The sequence below is a fragment of the Schistocerca cancellata genome, chromosome 3, assembly GCF_023864275.1.
Source record: "Schistocerca cancellata isolate TAMUIC-IGC-003103 chromosome 3, iqSchCanc2.1, whole genome shotgun sequence".
Classification (NCBI taxonomy): Eukaryota; Metazoa; Arthropoda; class Insecta; order Orthoptera; family Acrididae; genus Schistocerca; species Schistocerca cancellata.
The window spans coordinates 153,876,897-153,895,043 of NC_064628.1; the positions used below are offsets into that span (position 1 = coordinate 153,876,897).

The 18,147-nt window shown below is 36.8% G+C and overlaps 1 protein-coding gene across 1 annotated transcript in view; it reads left to right on the plus strand.

Annotated features, from left to right (window-relative positions):
- LOC126174773 (allantoinase) overlaps positions 1-18,147 on the plus strand; it is a 218,258-nt gene that overhangs the window by 150,238 nt on the left and 49,873 nt on the right. Inside the window, exon 8 of the mRNA XM_049921114.1 lies at positions 5,009-5,195. Coding sequence (XP_049777071.1) covers positions 5,009-5,195 — 187 coding nt within the window. The remainder of the gene's footprint in view (positions 1-5,008; positions 5,196-18,147) is intronic.

Consider the following 18,147-nt stretch of genomic DNA (forward strand, 5'->3'; position numbering starts at 1 on the left):
CACATCAAGATAAGAAACATCAGCTACAGTTGATTCACCAAGAAAGAAAGGCCCATAAACTTTCCCCGGGCTAAGTGTGAAAGACTCGCACTTGTTCAACACGTTTTTCAGTCACTCTTTGTCATTCCATACTCTTCCCATTACACACACATATAAAAACAAAACTGTTTGCGTTGTTCTTTCATTTGATGCATTATTTACAATTGTAAGTTGAACATAATAAATGCCACAACAGCTTAAAACCAGTTTGTTCATTTTGAAACACCCTGTGTACTAAAAGTCAGTTATGACTAGTGTTAATCTAATCACATTAATAGTTAAAAACCACTGACATCTGACTTTAATCAGCTCTCCTTTTTATGTAATACCTAACACAATGCATTTATGAAACTTCACGAAGCACACTGTCAGCTGTCTACACATTCCTATATCCATAAGTTATATATTATGAACGCCAGTGATAACCACAATTTACATCCACAAATACAAATTTTCTGATAAATCACAGAAATATTGACTAATAAGGTATTCTCTTACTTTAGTATTGAATGTTCAGAGATTTCCAATTTCTTGCTTGATAGCAACCTTTTAAAGACTTTTGCATCAGAATATAAAAATAGATTCTGAGCCCTGGTGTGGGATAAATAGTCTAAATGATTATTATTTCTAGTATTTCCATTGTAACTTGCTAAGTTCATCAAAAATTGATCATTTTATTAGCCACAAATACCATTACGAAGTATGTATAGGATGGTTAGAAAGAGCCTGAAAAGCTCGTAAGGGGTTTGAAGGATAGGCTGTGTTGAGATATAATTGTTAAGAAAAAGTTCAATACATTGCATCATTTGTGAGCTAATTAGCATTCAAAGCACCCAGTCAAGTCACTGTGCATGCAGATTCAAGTGGCCTACCAGATACATTTAGTGTCAGTTGTTCTCACAGTCTAAAATCAGGTTCGATCATTACTACTATCCCGTGTCTAATTTTTGCATTGGTCTCTCACTCAATCTTCTTTGGTGGGCCACTTGAATTTGCATGCACAATTCCCAGGTTAATGTATTCACATTCTGGTGCCACTTCAATTTATTTATCTATCTGGATGCTCAAGAACTTCACATGCTGTATCCCCATTGACATCTACATCTGAACCTGTAAGAAAATTTTGCACAGGAGTTTTCACAAGATTAAGGTTTGCTGTGAACCATCTGTTGGTCTGTTCCATTATTCTTTTGGCTGCATGTGGTATGAATATGCATGGCCCCTTTGTCCATATAACTCTGTCATCAGGAAATGTTACAGTTTTTTAAGAGTCTTCCAATGGTCAGGATAAATCACTTATGTAGACCAAGAATTTTTTGTTAGGAAGGTCAGAATTCACTGAAATTCTTGCAGTACAGTACCAAAGTGTTGTGCTATAGGAGTCAAAAGAAAATGGCGCAGCTCACTGATGAAATGGAGGGGTACTGTTAAAGTCTAGCTGGCGCCATTTTAGGAAAGGTATGTGTGTGTGTTTGTCTATTTGTACTCTAGCTTGAAACAGGATTACTCCAAAAGCTATTGAGTTTCCTTTCTTTTTTTGTGTCTGCCTGTCGACTACTCTTTACTTTCTGCTTTTCAATGAGTGGTTTCCTTTATGCCTAAAGTATTCACATTGTACCAGAGCTTTTATATGTAATATGTGGTATGTCACTTTCTGCATTTGGAGGGGAACAACCCTGCAACAATAAACACTGAGTTGGTTGAAGTATACAGCAGCAATGCATCATATGATATGGTAATAACATAAATGTTATATGGGATTGTTGGCTGGGATATCGCAAAAGGTAGCTTCAGTTGTCTATCAGAAAGGTCATTCTTCCTCTGCCTGCATTGGCCTCTTTCACTGTGAATATGTGCGAGATGTGTTGCATATGTATTTGTAGAGTTTATGTGGATATAATAGGTGTGTGTACAGAATAATGTTAGGAGCAAGACTAGTCCCATACATCCTCTCATTATTACTTACCCTAGGCCTGTCACAGGCACCTCCTATCCCATCAAAGGCAGGACTATCTCTAAAAGCAGCAATGTGATCTACAAACTAAGCTGCAACTACTGTGTTGATTGACAACTAGTAAGTTGTCTGTCCATATAAATGGTAACTGCCTAGCTGTGGCCAAGAGACAGCTGGACCACCCAGTTACTGAACATGCTGGCCAACATCATGCACTTCAAGAGACAGCTGGACCACCCAGTTGCTGAATATGCTGGCCAACATGATGCGCTTGGTTTCAATGACTGCCTCACAGTCCGTAGGCCATCAGGATCCTTATTAATAACACCAGCTTTTCTGAACTGCACAACAGAGAATTCTCTGCAACTGTCCTTGATTCCCATAATCCCCCCTTCTGCCCCCCCCCCCCTCAACCACCCCCTTTTGCTAAACCTTACCCTATTCCACCGATGCACCTACAAGTCTCTTCCCCTTCTCTACACCTCTCTTCTGCTCCCCCCCCCCCCCCCCAGTCTCTTACCCCACCACAATAAAAATCAGAGTCCCGATTCTGCACCTAGCAGCCCTATCTTGTCCCCACCACATCCCTGGATGCTCTTACTCCAAGTAGCCTAACAACTGACCCCACCCCTACTTTGCTATTCCTCCTCATTGCTCCACACCTCCTCCTTACCCCCATGAACCAACCCAGATCACTGCTCATGTCAGATACAATCACAGTCCATATTCAGGCCCTGCCAGCAAGTGAGAGTGCCATGTATGTGACTTGTGCTTGTGTGAATGTGTATGACAGTATTATGAAAAGGATAGACTGCTACTCACCATATGCGCAGATCTAGAGTCACAACCGGGCACAACAAAAAGACTGCAAAACAAGTAAACTTTCAGTGAAAAGGCCTTCTACTGAATTAGACAATGTACACACATGCACACACACACACAGACACATACACACACACATACATTCATGCAAACACAACTCACACACACAACTGGGTCTGGCTGCCAAGGCCAGACACAGGCCTCATCAGCCAGACAGTGGTCATGTGTGTGGGTTGCATTTGCATGAAAGTGTAGGAGTATATTGTCTAATTCAGAAAAGGCTTTTGGGTTGAAAGATTACTTGTTTGGCAGTCTTTTTGTTGTGCCTGTCTGTGACTCAGCATCCCCACTAACCTCCACCATATGGTGAGTGTCAGTCTATCCTTTACATAATATAGTCATTAATCCATCATGGATTTCCATTCCAAATTTGTATGTGTTTTCTATTTTGGAAGGTCTTTATGTCCAAAAGCTTACATGTTAAGAGTCTTTTCATTGTGTTTGTCTGTGACTCAGTGCCTCCTCTATATGAGTATTAGCAGACTATCTTTTTCATATTGTTGTACTGTTATGTTTGTATTGTATGATGATGATGATGATGATGATGATGATGATAATGATGATGATGATAATGATGATGATAAGAGAAGAGAGAGAGGGAAAAACCCAGTGCTGACACATAGCTCATTCCTCTCAAATGGCATCAAGGGAGCTGCTGAAATTATCATTCCCCATTTGACAGATAGATCACCACCAAGCCTCACTTCATGAGATACTGCAGAGATCTGGAATTTAATCCACAACATTTTGCAAAGAAAGGTGATAAGGAACTATACATCACTACCCCTCCACCCTTCACTGGACAAATACTGGCAGTTAAAATTTCATTGACCACCAGGACTCAAACAAAGTGTGTTTTAGCGACCTTGGCTATGAAGGTAGGTTATATGACACATTGGCATACAACCTCTCTGTGAAAAACTAGGAGAAGTCCCACCAAACACAGACAGCAGTGAAATGTTACAACAGTGTCAGGGCATTCCATCTAATCACCATGGACAAGTTTGGGTGTACCCCCATTAACTCAAAGACAAAGGAACAAGCCAGCAGTGGAAACATACAGAATAATACAGAGACCTAACCATAACTGCACAATGTAATGTTGAGTGTGGAGGTGCCAACAGACTATGGTGGTAAAGGACAAACAATTTTAGTAACATACTACCAAAGTCTCTTGATGAGTTTCTGGGGGGCTGTCAAGATGAAGTGTCATGGGAAGCTGTTTAAGGGGGTATTTTTGCTCCATGACAGTGTCCTAGCTCATCCTGAATGGAACACAGTCACCTATGCTGCTTCTTTGGGTTATCAAATTTTGTCTCACTCCCTGTACTCTCCTGAGATGTCACCCATCAACTTATTCCTGTTTCCTCAAATGAAGAAGCCATTCCACTGCAGGTATTTCCAGAATGATAACATGTTCATTTATAAGGAGTAACATTTCTTGAACAGTGAGTATGGAGATGTTCACAATTAAGGTCTCTGCCATGTAATGTATCATAACGAAAAATGTGTCACATGGAAGGTCAAACATGAAGAACAGGCTGGATGCCATTACCAAGTTCTATGATCACATATTGACTTTTTCAAAGTGATCATTAAAATTTTATGACTACATACAATAAGCCAGTTTTGGTAGGTTGAAAACGAGCTGTGCCAGTGAAAGGCAGGTAAACATATTAAAGCCTAGTTTGGCACACACTTCTAAGCGGTCACACAATGTTTACTAACATGATATTTTTCATGTTTAGTTCTGTCACAATAACATTTGTGATCTCATATATTACTTTCTTTATGGAGAAAATTTTATTATTGCCAAAATGGGTGTTTACAATTTCTCTTCTCCTAAACAGATCAGAACTTTGTTGTATGCTACTACTACAAAAGATAGTCAAAGTAGTATAATAAATGTAATGGATTTTTAACAACAAATGATAACTATATTCTCTGCTATTGCACATATTTTCTAGCTCCACATCATTTGACATCTTCATTCATTAAGGAGACATTTGTGCATATCATCTCATGTGGCTTACTTAAATTATTTTAGCATGCATTATTCATGTTATGTATTACAGTCAAATACAACCTTTGATTTAGATGTGAGTTGCTAATTCAGTTTTATAATGGTTTCAGAGTAAGGTGTCATGTGGTTCATTTATCTGCAGCAGATGCTCTTCCATTCATACACAAAGCAAAACAAGCAGGATTACCTCTCACAGTGGAGACATGTTTCCACTACCTCACATTGAATTCTGAAGCAATTCCAGATAAAGCAACACAGTACAAATGCTGCCCACCAATTCGTGAACTACAAAACAGAGTGAGTCATAAGTATCTTTTGTCTAGATGTATAATATCATCATACAAATATTGTTATGGTAGTCTTCCTGAATAACAAGCTCCATCATCAGCTACTGAAAATGGAAAATTGCAAGGATAAGATACAAAAGCATTGGAAGAGTGTACCTGTTCTGCAAATGACAGTGGAAGTAAACATGTAGAAACTAGGATCTATGATGATGTTAGCCATTGTCTCATTGTCAACAAATTCTTGCACTGTGGAGTTCATGTGAGGGTTCTATTCAGTTTTGTGTAATGTGTCACACACAACTGAGAAGCCACTGGCTCCAGTTTATGTAACAACTTCCTCAAATATAAAAATATCTGATTTTATGAAGTAGTATGCAACATCATTTTTGATGATATGCACAAGGGTAATCCCAAATATAAGACCTGTTTATTTCTACAATGGTTTACAACAGTTTACAGCTTGAACATTTAGCTATTTTTTGACATAATCACCATTTCTGGTGATGCATTTTGTAGACGCTGTGGCAGTTTTTGTATGCCCATGTCATACCAGCTCGCTGCCATGCTGTTCAGAAAGTTATGAACCTCTTCCTTCACCTCGTTGTTGGAGCTGAATCGCTTTCTGGCCAAATGTTCTTTTAACCTAGGGAACAGGGGATAGTTACTGGGCACCAAGTCAGGACTATAGAGTGGGTGGGTGATTATGTTCCACTGAAACTGTTGTAGGAGAGTAACGGTTTGCTGAGCGATGTGTGGGCGAGCACTGTCATGGAGAATGTGTATGCCCTTGCTTAACATTCCTCTTCTCTGGTTCTGTATTGCCCATTTGAGTTTTTTCAGAATCTCACAGTACTTGTCAGCATTAATTGTGGTCCCAGCGATTCAGCTCCGATGATGAGGTGAAAGAAGAGGTTCATAACTTTCTGAACAGCATGGGGGTGAGCCGGTATGTCATGGACGTACAAAAACTGCCACAGCATCTACAAAAATGCATCAACAGAAATGGTGACTATGTGGAAAAATAGCTAAATGTTCAAGCTGTAAACTGATGTAAACCATTGTATAAATAAACAGGTCTACGTACTTATAAAAAATAGGAGACTTTACTTTTGGGATTACATTCATATTTCAGAATGACCAATGATTTGGAAAATAGTCAAATTGAAGAGTATAATTATAAATACAGAATACAACCTATGATAAAATATATTCTCTTTCAAGACATATAGTCTGGTTGTGGACCAAATTCTGGAAAAGACAATTTTAGTATTAATCAAAAATTAACAGTTATCAATGTTTGTAACAACAGAAGCCTGTTTGCAATGAACACACCCATTTGGCATGCAACTAGCAGGAGATTTCAGTCATTAAATGTATATAAACATATAATTTAAAGGAGTGTTAAAAAGAAATTTGCAACATTTTGAGGAATCACAGTATCTTGATTTGTGTGTGTTGAGAGTTTGTTGAAATCGCTAACAACAGAATACAAAACTCCACTTTGAACCATTAACAAGGAAATTCAGTCTATATGAAAAAAAAACTGTAGGACATATCACAGTCATATAAGTCATAGTTCAGCTCAAATAGATTGTTCTTACTAGCTACCAAGGCCCTACATCAGTGCAAGAAAGTGTACTAGCAGCTGAATGTGTGTTCCTATTTCTACGAAACAATCCCAACGAGACTTGTGGTTAGTGATTTAATATATGTTATAGCTCAATTTGTCTGCGTAAATACTTAATTTACTTTAACTGCTTTGCTCCAGAAGATAATTCCATAATACAACACCACAGCGAAAGTTTTCAGCATAACTAACATCTTTATCTTCTAGTAAATTTAATGAAAAATATTTCCAAGTGCAAAATATGCTAATTTATTTTAAAATTTCAATAAAGACATTATCTCTTTTAGCAAAATAATGATTTTTATGGTTTCTTTGGTGCTGAACTTTTTATTATTTAATCCTTAAGACACACAGACACTTTCATCAGGTCCATTTGACACAAAACTAAAATATAAATAACAACACAATACTTCATCATTCCATGGAGTTATTTTTAAAACTGTATAATTATATCCCCTTTTAAAAGTGAAATAATATATTCAGTGCTGTTTTAATCATTCTTTGTTTTCAGATAACTGATTTTGGAACATGAAGTGTCACAAAGTTTTAATGACACAGGTAACATTTTACATGACACATGGTATTAAACGTTCATCCCTTGTCATCATCTTCACAGGACATACAGACCACCTTAGCATACTTTACATTCATGTGTAGATGGTTAAACATTCTATGAAAAGTTTGTTGTCTTTTGTAGTTCAGCACATATGATGCCAGAGACAGGTGCTGTTTCTGTTCTTCACCTCCTTTTGGACTGGACCCAGTTCCTCTCCTTTTGTACTGGCAGCAGATTCTCTCCACACTAGACAAAGCTTTATTTTTGTAGTAGATTTTGATGTATATAAGAAATGTTCCTTTGGAAACCATTAAAAAAACACTGCTAATAGCTATTTTGTCATTCTTCTGCAAGCATTTTGTAATTACTATGTAGCTGACCACAAGTGTCAGTCAATCTTTCCACCTTTATGCATTGTGGAGATGATAATAGATCATGATACAGCTTTTGTAAAGCTGAAGAGACTTCAAGCTACAGTCCACTGTTTATTGGGCAAAACATGTGAGGGAATAACTGGTTTGTTCTTTGGTCATGTTCTAATTAATGCCAAATTTTTTTCTGATACAATTCTTGCAAGAAACATGCTGGAGTACCAGCTGTCAGTAGTTCCATTTCTGCTAGTTCTTACAGAGGAATAACAAGGTATTGTACTATTTATGAAGACAGTACAGTTTACTGAAAGAACTACTTAGCTGTGTGCGTGCATTATAGATTGTTTTTAGCATGTCACAAGATCTGTAAGAGTCTACAAATGCTCATGAAGTGAACACTGGTTTACATAACAGTTAATCCACCAGATTATCATCAAAATAAAGAGAAAAGATTTCCATTGGAGCCTTTGCTACTGTAGCCAGTGCAAAAGTGGTTGTCCTACAGGAGATGATATAGCTTTTGCTTCTTCCCTTATGAGTAATGGGTTTTATCTGCCATTAACAGTTATACATGACAGTATGGATAGATTTACTGATCAAGAGTAGACCGATATGCACCTTGTGTATGTATTCACTGAATGCAATGGATGAGTATCAAAGATAACTGATTTTTTTCAACAGAAAATTATCAGACTTTTGCAAAAATCTATGTTACAGTATCATTCAGCAGGTGATTTTGTTACCACATCAACCCAAAACAGGTTTGAATCCTGCCTCGGGCATGGATGTGTGTGATGTCCTTAGGCTAGTTAGGTTTAAGTGGTTCTAAGTTCTAGGGGACTGATGACCTTAGAAGTTAAGTCCCATAGTACTCAGAGCCATTTGAAGCCAACCCAAACCATACACTACTGGCCATTAAAATTGCTACACCAAGAAAAAATGTAGATGATAAACGGGTATTCATTGGACAAATATATTATACTAAAACTGACATGTGATTACATTTTAGCACAATTTGGGCGCATAGATCCAAAGAAATCAGTACCCAGAACAACCACCTCTGGCCGTAATAACAGCCCCGATATGCCTGGGAACTGAGTCAAACACAGCTTGGATGGCGTGTACAGGTACAGTTGCCCATGCAGCTTCAACATGATACCACAGTTCATCAAGAGTAGTGACTGACGTATTGTGACAAGCCAGTTGCTCGGCCACCATTGACCAACCGTTTTCAACTGGTGAGAGATCTGGAGAATGTGCTGGCTAGGGCAGCAGTCGAACATTTTCTGTATCCAAAAAGGCCAGTACAGGACCTGCAACGTGCAGTCGAGCATTATCCTGCTGAAATGTAGGGTTTCGCAGCGTTAGAATGAAGGGTAGAGCCACAGGTCATAACACATCTGAAATGTAACGTCCACTGTTCAAAGTGCTATCAATGCGAACAAGAGGTGACCGAGATGTGTAACCAATGGCACCCCATACCATCACGCCGGGTGATACGCCAGTATGGCAATGACGAATACACGCTTCCAATGTGTGTTCATCGTGATGTCGTCAGACATGGATGAGACCATCATGGTGCTGTAAACAGAACCTGTATTCATCCTAAAAGAATGACGTTTTGCCATTCGTGCACCCAGGTTCCTCGTTGAGACACCATCGCAGGCACTCCTGTCTGTGTTGCAGCGTCAAGGGTAACTGCAGCCATGGTCTCCGAGCTGATAGTCCATGCTGCTGCAAACATTGTCGAACTGTTCGTGCAGATGGTTGTTGTCTTGCAAACATCCCCATCTGTTGAAACAGGGATCGAGATATGGCTGCACGATCCATTACAGCCATGCGAATAAGACGCCTGTCATCTCGACTGCTAATGATACGAGGCCGTTGGGATCCAGCACAGCGTTCCATATTACCCTCCTGAAGCCACCAATTCCATATTCTGCCACCAGTCATTGGATCTCGACCAACACGAGCAGCAAAGTTGCAATACGATAAACCGCAATTGCGATAAGCTACAATCCGACCTTTATCAAAGTCAGGAACGTGATTGTACACATTTCTTCTCCTTACACGAGGCATCACAACAACATTTCACCAGGCAACGCTGGTCAACTGCTGTTTGTGTATGAGAAATCGATTGGAAACTTTCCTCATGGTAGCACGTTGTAGGTGTCACCACCGGCGCCAACCTTAAGCGAATGCTCTGAAAAGCTAATCATTTGCATATCACAGCATCTTCTTCCTGTCGGTTAAATTTCGCATCTGTAGCGTGCCATCTTCATGGTGTAGCAATTTTAATGGCTAATAGTGTATAACAACAGGTCACCAATTACTTGGATATTGTCAGAATAAAAAAAACACTGACAGTATTTGCATATATCTTCTAATTTATCCTTGCTGATGCAATGGATAAATCCAGAGTGTTTCACAATCATCAGTCCCATAATACTTATAAATTCAAATCCAGTCTTTGACATTATATTGTAGTGTGAAATACAACAATCATCTAAGCCATAATTGTACTGAGCCTGAATTCACAGCCTTATACACTTAAATTACATCTCAACAATGAATTCAGTTTCAGTACTATTTCAATTTATATTACATGCAAATGATAACAAAAAAAATTCAATACAAAAAATTCACATGCAACGCCTTACAATAGTGGTTATACCATTCCAAAATCTTCATTATTTTGTACAAAATACACTGTTCCATCCATTGGCACTAAAATGCAGTGTCAAGGTGTGGGGCCCTGCAGCTTCCCCTAGCTTTCAGGGTAAGCAAAAAATGTAGCATAGTCAGGTATTTTTGTTTCAAGAAAATGATTTCAAAGTCAATTTTACCAAGGTTTTTAACAGGTTCAGATTTGTAAATTTTTATGGGTACTTACAAGTTGCCATTTGTCTTCCAAGATATTAAAAATATCTCTATAGCCCCCCATGACCTATCATATGGGTGCCACTTGTTCCAACTCATACTGAAGGCTAATAATTATGAACAAACAGTTTCATCATGTAATAAGTTTGTTTTGAGTTACTAACCTTTGAAGTCTAATTATTACTCTTAATGACATTATAAAGTGCTTTAAGGTGAAAATTAGTAAGTGGTCGCACATATATTTTTACATGACAAGATTACACACATCGAAAAAAGGTTTGCATCACCCCAGTTCCCAGAACTCCTGAAGATAGACATTGACTGTGGATATTGTATCACAGACACAGTCCCTTTGACTGTTCACAGATGTCACTAAGCCCACCCAAAGGTGTAAACAACCATGCATGAGCAGTGCCTATTAGATGGAGGGTGTCCAACAGCCAATCAGTTCCAGACATTCAACCAGGAAGGAGGTACACAGCTCATGTTGTGTGTAGTTCAACTATGCCTAGATGGTCAATACCACAGTTTGATCATGTCCACATCATTACTTTGTGCCAGGAAGGGCTCTCAATAGGGGAAGCATCTAGGAGTGAACCAAAGCGATGTTGTTCGAACATGGAGTAGATACAGAGAGACAGGAACTGTCAATGACATGCCTTGCTCAGGCCGCAGAAGGGTTACTACTGCAGCGGATGACCACTACCTACGGATTATCGCTTGGAGGAACCCTGACAGCAATGCCACCATGTTGAATAATGCTTTTCGTGCAACCACAGGATGCCATGTTACGAATCACACTGTGGGCAATTGGCTGCATGATATGCAATTTCATTCCCGACATCCATCTTTGCAATCACAACACCATGCAGCATGGTACAGATGGGCCCAACAGCATGCCAAATGGACCTCTCAGGATTGGCATCATATTCTCTACACTGATGAGTGACAAATATACCTTCAACCAGACAATAGTCAGAGACGTGTTTGGAGGCAGCCTGATCAGGCTGAATGCCTTAGACACACTGTCCAGCAAGTGCAACAAGGTGGAGGTTCCCTGCTGTTTTGAGGTGGTATTATGTGGGGCCGACGTATACTGATGGTGGTCATGGAAGACGCCATAACAGCTGTACAATACATGAATGCCATCCTCCGACCAATAGTGCAACTATATTGGCAGCATACTGATGAGGCATTTGTCTTCATGGACAACAATTCACACCCCCATCATGCACATCTTGCGAATGACTTCCTTCAGTATAACAAAATCACTCAACTAGAGTGACCAGCATGTTCTCCAAACATGAACCCTATCGAACATGCCTGGTATATATTGGAAAGGGTGATTTATGGACGATGTAATCCACCACCCACTCTGAGGGACCTCTGCCAAATCACCATTGAGGAGTGGGACAATCTAGACCCACACTGCCTTGATGAACTTGTGGATAGTATACAGGCATGTATCAATGCAAAAGGACATGCTACTGGGTATCAGAGGTACCGGTGTGTACAGCAGTCTGGACCACCACCTCTGAAGGTCTCGCTGCATGATGGTGAAACACACAATGTGCGGTTTTCATGAGCAATAAAAAGGGTGGAAATGATCTCTATTCCAATTTTCTGTACAGGTTCTGGAACTCTCGGAACTGTGGTGATGCAAAAGTTTTTGTGATGTGTATATTATGTATGACAATGTGCACTAAAAAGCTGAATCACATGCTTACACACACACCCAGAATTCCATGCATTAAATTTATACATGATAGTCTGCTGGAATATGCATATGACATAAAAAAATAGGAAAAGTGAAAAAAAATTTTTTACGTGTCAGTATTTAGTGGACACTGGCAAAACTGGATGAGCACCTATAAATAGTAACTGTTTGCCTTTTATTTTCAAACATACCTAATTATATAATTGTTCATTGTACATTATGTATTAAGGAAAATAATTAATTAGTCTTCATCTTCTTTTTTCTCTGTTGTTTCTTGTGTCTTGGAACCATTCATCTACTTTCATCTCCTACATGGAATTTGAATAAACTCCACATCCCTTTCCTTCTATGAATCATGCTACATCTTTTATGTTGAATCAACCCTAGGCATACAAGATGAAGTATGCATGAAAGAACAGTAAATGTATTATGGATACATAAGATAACACAACATTTATATGATCATTGCTTAACATAGAAAAGTAACTCCAGTGTGAAAAGAATCAGCTCAACTTCATAACCATGCATTTAAAAAAAATTGTTTCATTGGTACTAGCCTAATCTAATTACTTGAATACTTAATGTAGATGGAACAAATACATTTATGTCAACTGTGGGCACCACATGTGTCAAAAATTGACAGTGTAATGCATATGATCCACAAAACATCACAATGCTGAAAGAAATTCATCATTATTACACAAAACTACAAAGCATATTTACATATAGATTATCCATATGAATTAAATTACTGAGTAATATTTTCATTAGTAACAGAGGCAGAAAAATGATCAATAGCTTACTCATTTAGCAACATTCCCATATCCATCACCATGTAAACAAGTCAGTTCTTCACCATAATAGTGAACAATAGTGGTTTTAATGATGTACAACGTATCATAATCTCCAGGTGTTTATTATTAAGTGGCAACTAATTGCTACTGTGTACAAAACACAAAGTTAAGTTGTAGTCATCTTCAGAAACATGACTCCACAATAGTGCTGTAAAAGTGTAATTCACTTGTCTAAATTTTACCATAATAATCAGAATTTTCATCACTCCAGTAATATTGATCCCCCAGTTCCATTGTTAGATTCTTCATTAACTGTAGTGCCTTTGTGTGTCAGAACTCATTTATAATATCTCTCAGATGGTACTCATGATGGATAGCAGCATGACACCTCATCTTCAATAAATATTCAGTGAAAATACATTCCACATGACTCAATAAAAATAATCCATTCTATTTCATGACAACTAATCCCTAACCATAACTTCATTATCATATTCTTCATAATAGTAAATAACATATTTAAGACCTGAGACCTCAGACCTCATAATCATCATCATGATCAACATCACCATAATATTCCACAAAATCCAATATACATCATCATAATCATATCATCTCACAATAAATCTTAAATGCTTCAATTCACAGCTACCTCTCACCTAACTGCAACAATATGAAAAATAGTGTGTCATTATCTATCTAATCAAGGTCTCACAAAAGACATCACATTTTCATCCTCATTAATAGCATGTATTCAGTATTAGTTTGTTCTCATTTGGACAAGATTCTTCATTACTTGGTATGGCCTCACTCTGCACAAAACATTTTTCCTTATCTAATCTAATACTTAATAAATTCCTCTAAGTACAAATGGCATAGGAAAAAAAACTGTAGCATGACTGTAGAGGCAACAAATCTTGTTTCCCTGTCTCCCCAATTATTAACTTTATTGTAATTGCAATTTCATAAGACAAAGCATAATTATTATTTGAGTGCAACCAAAAGAAATAGCAAGCTGTACAGCCAAACCAAACAACGTACAATTACAGCAAAAAATATTTATTGCTCGAACTTGAAGCAATGCTATTAAGGAATTTTATACATGGAATTAAGCTACATACTGTCTTTCATTAATTAAGCATAATGTTTTGCAAATTTTTAAGCACTGTGAGATCATATTCTAAAATAATTAATCTATGACTAAAACCTGAGAAAATGGATAGCAATGACAGGAAGACATAGCTTTAACAAACTGAAAAGGTAGAAGATGAAAGACACCACAGAAAACCGAAATGGCAAAAGTGCTACAACAGCTTGAGGCCCCATGCATGCCAAGCACATGACATACAATATGTGTATGTCCTTCCGAGTGTTTACATAAAATAAACCTTCAACATTACAGCAAACCTAAATGAAATGTAATTACAGAGCATAAACAAAATACTTCAGTGCAAACCATACCAAAGTATGGAAGATAGCATGTTATTAGATCAAATTCTCATAATGCAACACAGTCCCTAGCATATAATCCTATATACCAAAATTCAACCAGTTCAAATGTCAAATAAGAAAGAAAGAGCATTCTAGCCTAGACTTACTGCTATTTGAATCAGCATAATGCACTACACTGCAACTAAATTACTTTTAAACTGATACCAAAATTTGTTCTCATACTTCTCCCACAAATCAAGCTGCAGTTGTTTACAAAAACTTAGACACTCTTTTCTAAAAAGTTTCTTTACGTGGAATGGACTTTGACTAGTTTTCTAAATTTAATATTGAAAATTCATCTCCTTTTGACATTTCAGATACTACACTTTCACTTTCTTCTGACAGAAACTCATATATCAAAACAAGAAAACCTTTTGTCTCCTCTTCAGCATCATCTACTTCAAACCAAACATTGGCTATCACATAATGATTACCAGTATGTCAGACATCAGGTACAGAAACATCACAATTTTCATCATTAAATATAGCACTTTTCTCAACTTCTAAACCAAATTCCACCTGAATATTTGACTGTTTCTTCCTCGTTTCAACAGCAAACTTTAATTCAAGGATTTCTGACTCCGCTTCTGCAAGCTCACCATTATTGTTCTGAATTTCACTTCCTAGTTCTTTTCTTGCATGCAATATTTTGTTATTTCTTTCCACTATGTGACTACACAATTCACTTTTTAGCACATTAATTCTATTATCCAGTTTTTTGTTCAATTTCTTGATCTGGACTTCTAGCTGTGTTTGACTTTAAATTTTGCCAATTCTTTCGTTTTTTATTCTTTCTGGTTTTTTTGTTCAATTTCTTGATTTGGACTTCTAGTTCATAACTCAGCCTATTTTTTAACTGTCTGTTCGACTTAAAATTTTTCCAATTCTATCATTTTTATGATTCTATGATTAAACTGTATCTCCTTCAGTCCTTTCATGAGCATTTAAATTTCCTTTCCAGTTAATCCAAAATCATCCCTCCTTATCATTTGTGACTCAATTTGAAATTTAATTTCATCATACTAATATTTCAATTTACAAACAGTTAAAAAATTTAAGAAAATATTGTACAATGTTTCTCAGAATTACACATTAAAATGAGCATGGAGTAAAATAATAACAAGTTCTGGTACCTATTTCCTTTCTTATTTAAAGTCGAAGTCCAGTCCACTACTTACACATTATTTCATTCCTGTTTCTCATCCCTTTCCTGGTTTTTTTTCTCTATACAATGTTTTCATTTTTTAACCAAATGTGCAAAACAATTTTAGTGTCACATTTATAAAATATTATACAATTATACCAGCAAATGAGCCCCATTTCTAACACACCAGTAACCATAATTAGCCAAATGTTTCAACAGAAAATTATCTGCCTTTTGCAGAAATATAAAATACAGTAACATTTAACTGGTGATTTGGTTGATACAGCAACCCAAACATATTGACACCTGCCAGCAACTACTTGGATACAATTCGAACAAAAATAATATTAAATCTTCTCTTCTGTGTAAATCAACAGGTCTGGGGTTCTTGGCCATAAAAACAATAACCTGACAATATTTGTATACATCTTGTAATTTATTCCTGATGCAACAGATAAATTCAGAATTTTTCACAATCATCAATTACATTTTGCTGATACATTTAAACCCAGTCTTTGACATTTATCTGAGCCATAACTGTACTGAACCTGCAGTCACAGCCTTACTCACTTATGTAATATCTTGAAAATGCACTCAATTTGAGGTATTATTACAATTAATGTTACATGTAAATTACAATGAAAAGAAATCAATACAAATAATTTAATGTGTAATGTGAAGATCAACAGATAACAAAAACATATTTGAAATAAACTGTTTTGTAAAATGCACAGTTTTACAATGCTAAATTTTGTAAGATGAATATTTTTCACAATTAACATTACAATGTGTGAATTTCATTAAAATTAAATTAATATTCCCTTTATCTGTAATTGTGGTAACTTCATTCCTAAATCTTTGTTATTTTGTACAACATACACTGTTTCAATTTTATTGAAGGCTTATTATATAACTTATTTATATAATGAAAAATTATTTTGTCATTTAGTAAGTTTCCACTGATTTATAATCCTTTGAAGTCTAATTATTATGCTGTGTAATGTTACACAGTGATGGTAGTAAGTTGTTAATTAACATTAGTCATACATGAAATACATTAAAATGATGTATCACACATACTACTTTTAAATTATAAGCAGTATAACCTAGCTATTCAGAGCTGATCTCACAGTTGTGGTAAACACATCATAGTGCTTTTGCATTTGATGTCTTCTTGCATTATTCTGTGTTTTGTGTTACAATTTTTGATGGTTACAAATTACAGGCATTTTCACTGTTGTCCAAGTATTTCACAGAAGCAGGGATGATTGGGTAACAATGTGTATAAATGATAACCACATTATTACAATGTAATAACCCACTAGAGATGGCAGGTCTCTTATGCCAAAATATTCAGAAAATGTTACTGACCAATCTCTGACATTTTAACACTTTGTCTACTATTGAGATGTATGTTTCCCACAATATGTTACCAGAGAAGCAATTGGAATTTGTTGCATGTTTTGCTTTGTGTCAGTGTCCTACTGGTAAAGGGAAGCATACTAACAGTTTGCAGAATCCTTACAATTATAAATTGCACCTATATGCTGTGCTGTACTCAAGTTTCATTGTTATACCACATCTCTGCATTGTCAAATTGAATTAGTTCACAACTGCATGCAGGCAACCCAATTACCAGATCTGCAAAGCAGGTCATCTTTGCACTTTCCCAGACACCTGTCAATGACTTGCACCCACAAATTGGTGCTTGCCGCATCGCAAACAAAGCCCACATTGATACTCAGGAGTTCAGTTATTTGGTAAAAGTTATCACAGACGTAAAGATCTGTTATATTAATTCATTGAATCACTAAATTGGTACAGTTATTTTCTCTACAGGCACTGTCAGTTAGCCTATCATATGTGTCTGGCAAATTATAAGTGCAAAGATCTGTTGAACATCATTTAATTGTTCATAATTTTTAGTGAGCTTCAAGGAGCCTTCAGTAAAATCACCGGTTAAAGCAATGCCTAAATTCTTATATTTCTTAAACACAATATTAACCACTTATTCTGTTTTGTAAGAAATTGTCAGCTATACAACAAGATTTGCACAGCCTTATTGCAGCAAGACTCATTATTTACCACTACCTAGCTTTACTGCTGATACTTCAAATCTTGTTTCTACACTAAGACCTGTTTTTAAATACAGTTTATGAACTGTAGATGGTCTCTAGAATACATGGCAACAAACACCATCTCCACTTTCACCATCTCTTTTATGACACATTTCCACATTTCTATGTTATACTTAGCTGAAATTATTGGACAGAACATAGCTTTCAAATTTCATCATAATAATTAAACATAAGATTCTGGCCCAAGCTGCCAGAATTGGCAGTTATGTGTGCATGAGTTGTGCTTGCTTGTGTATATGAATGG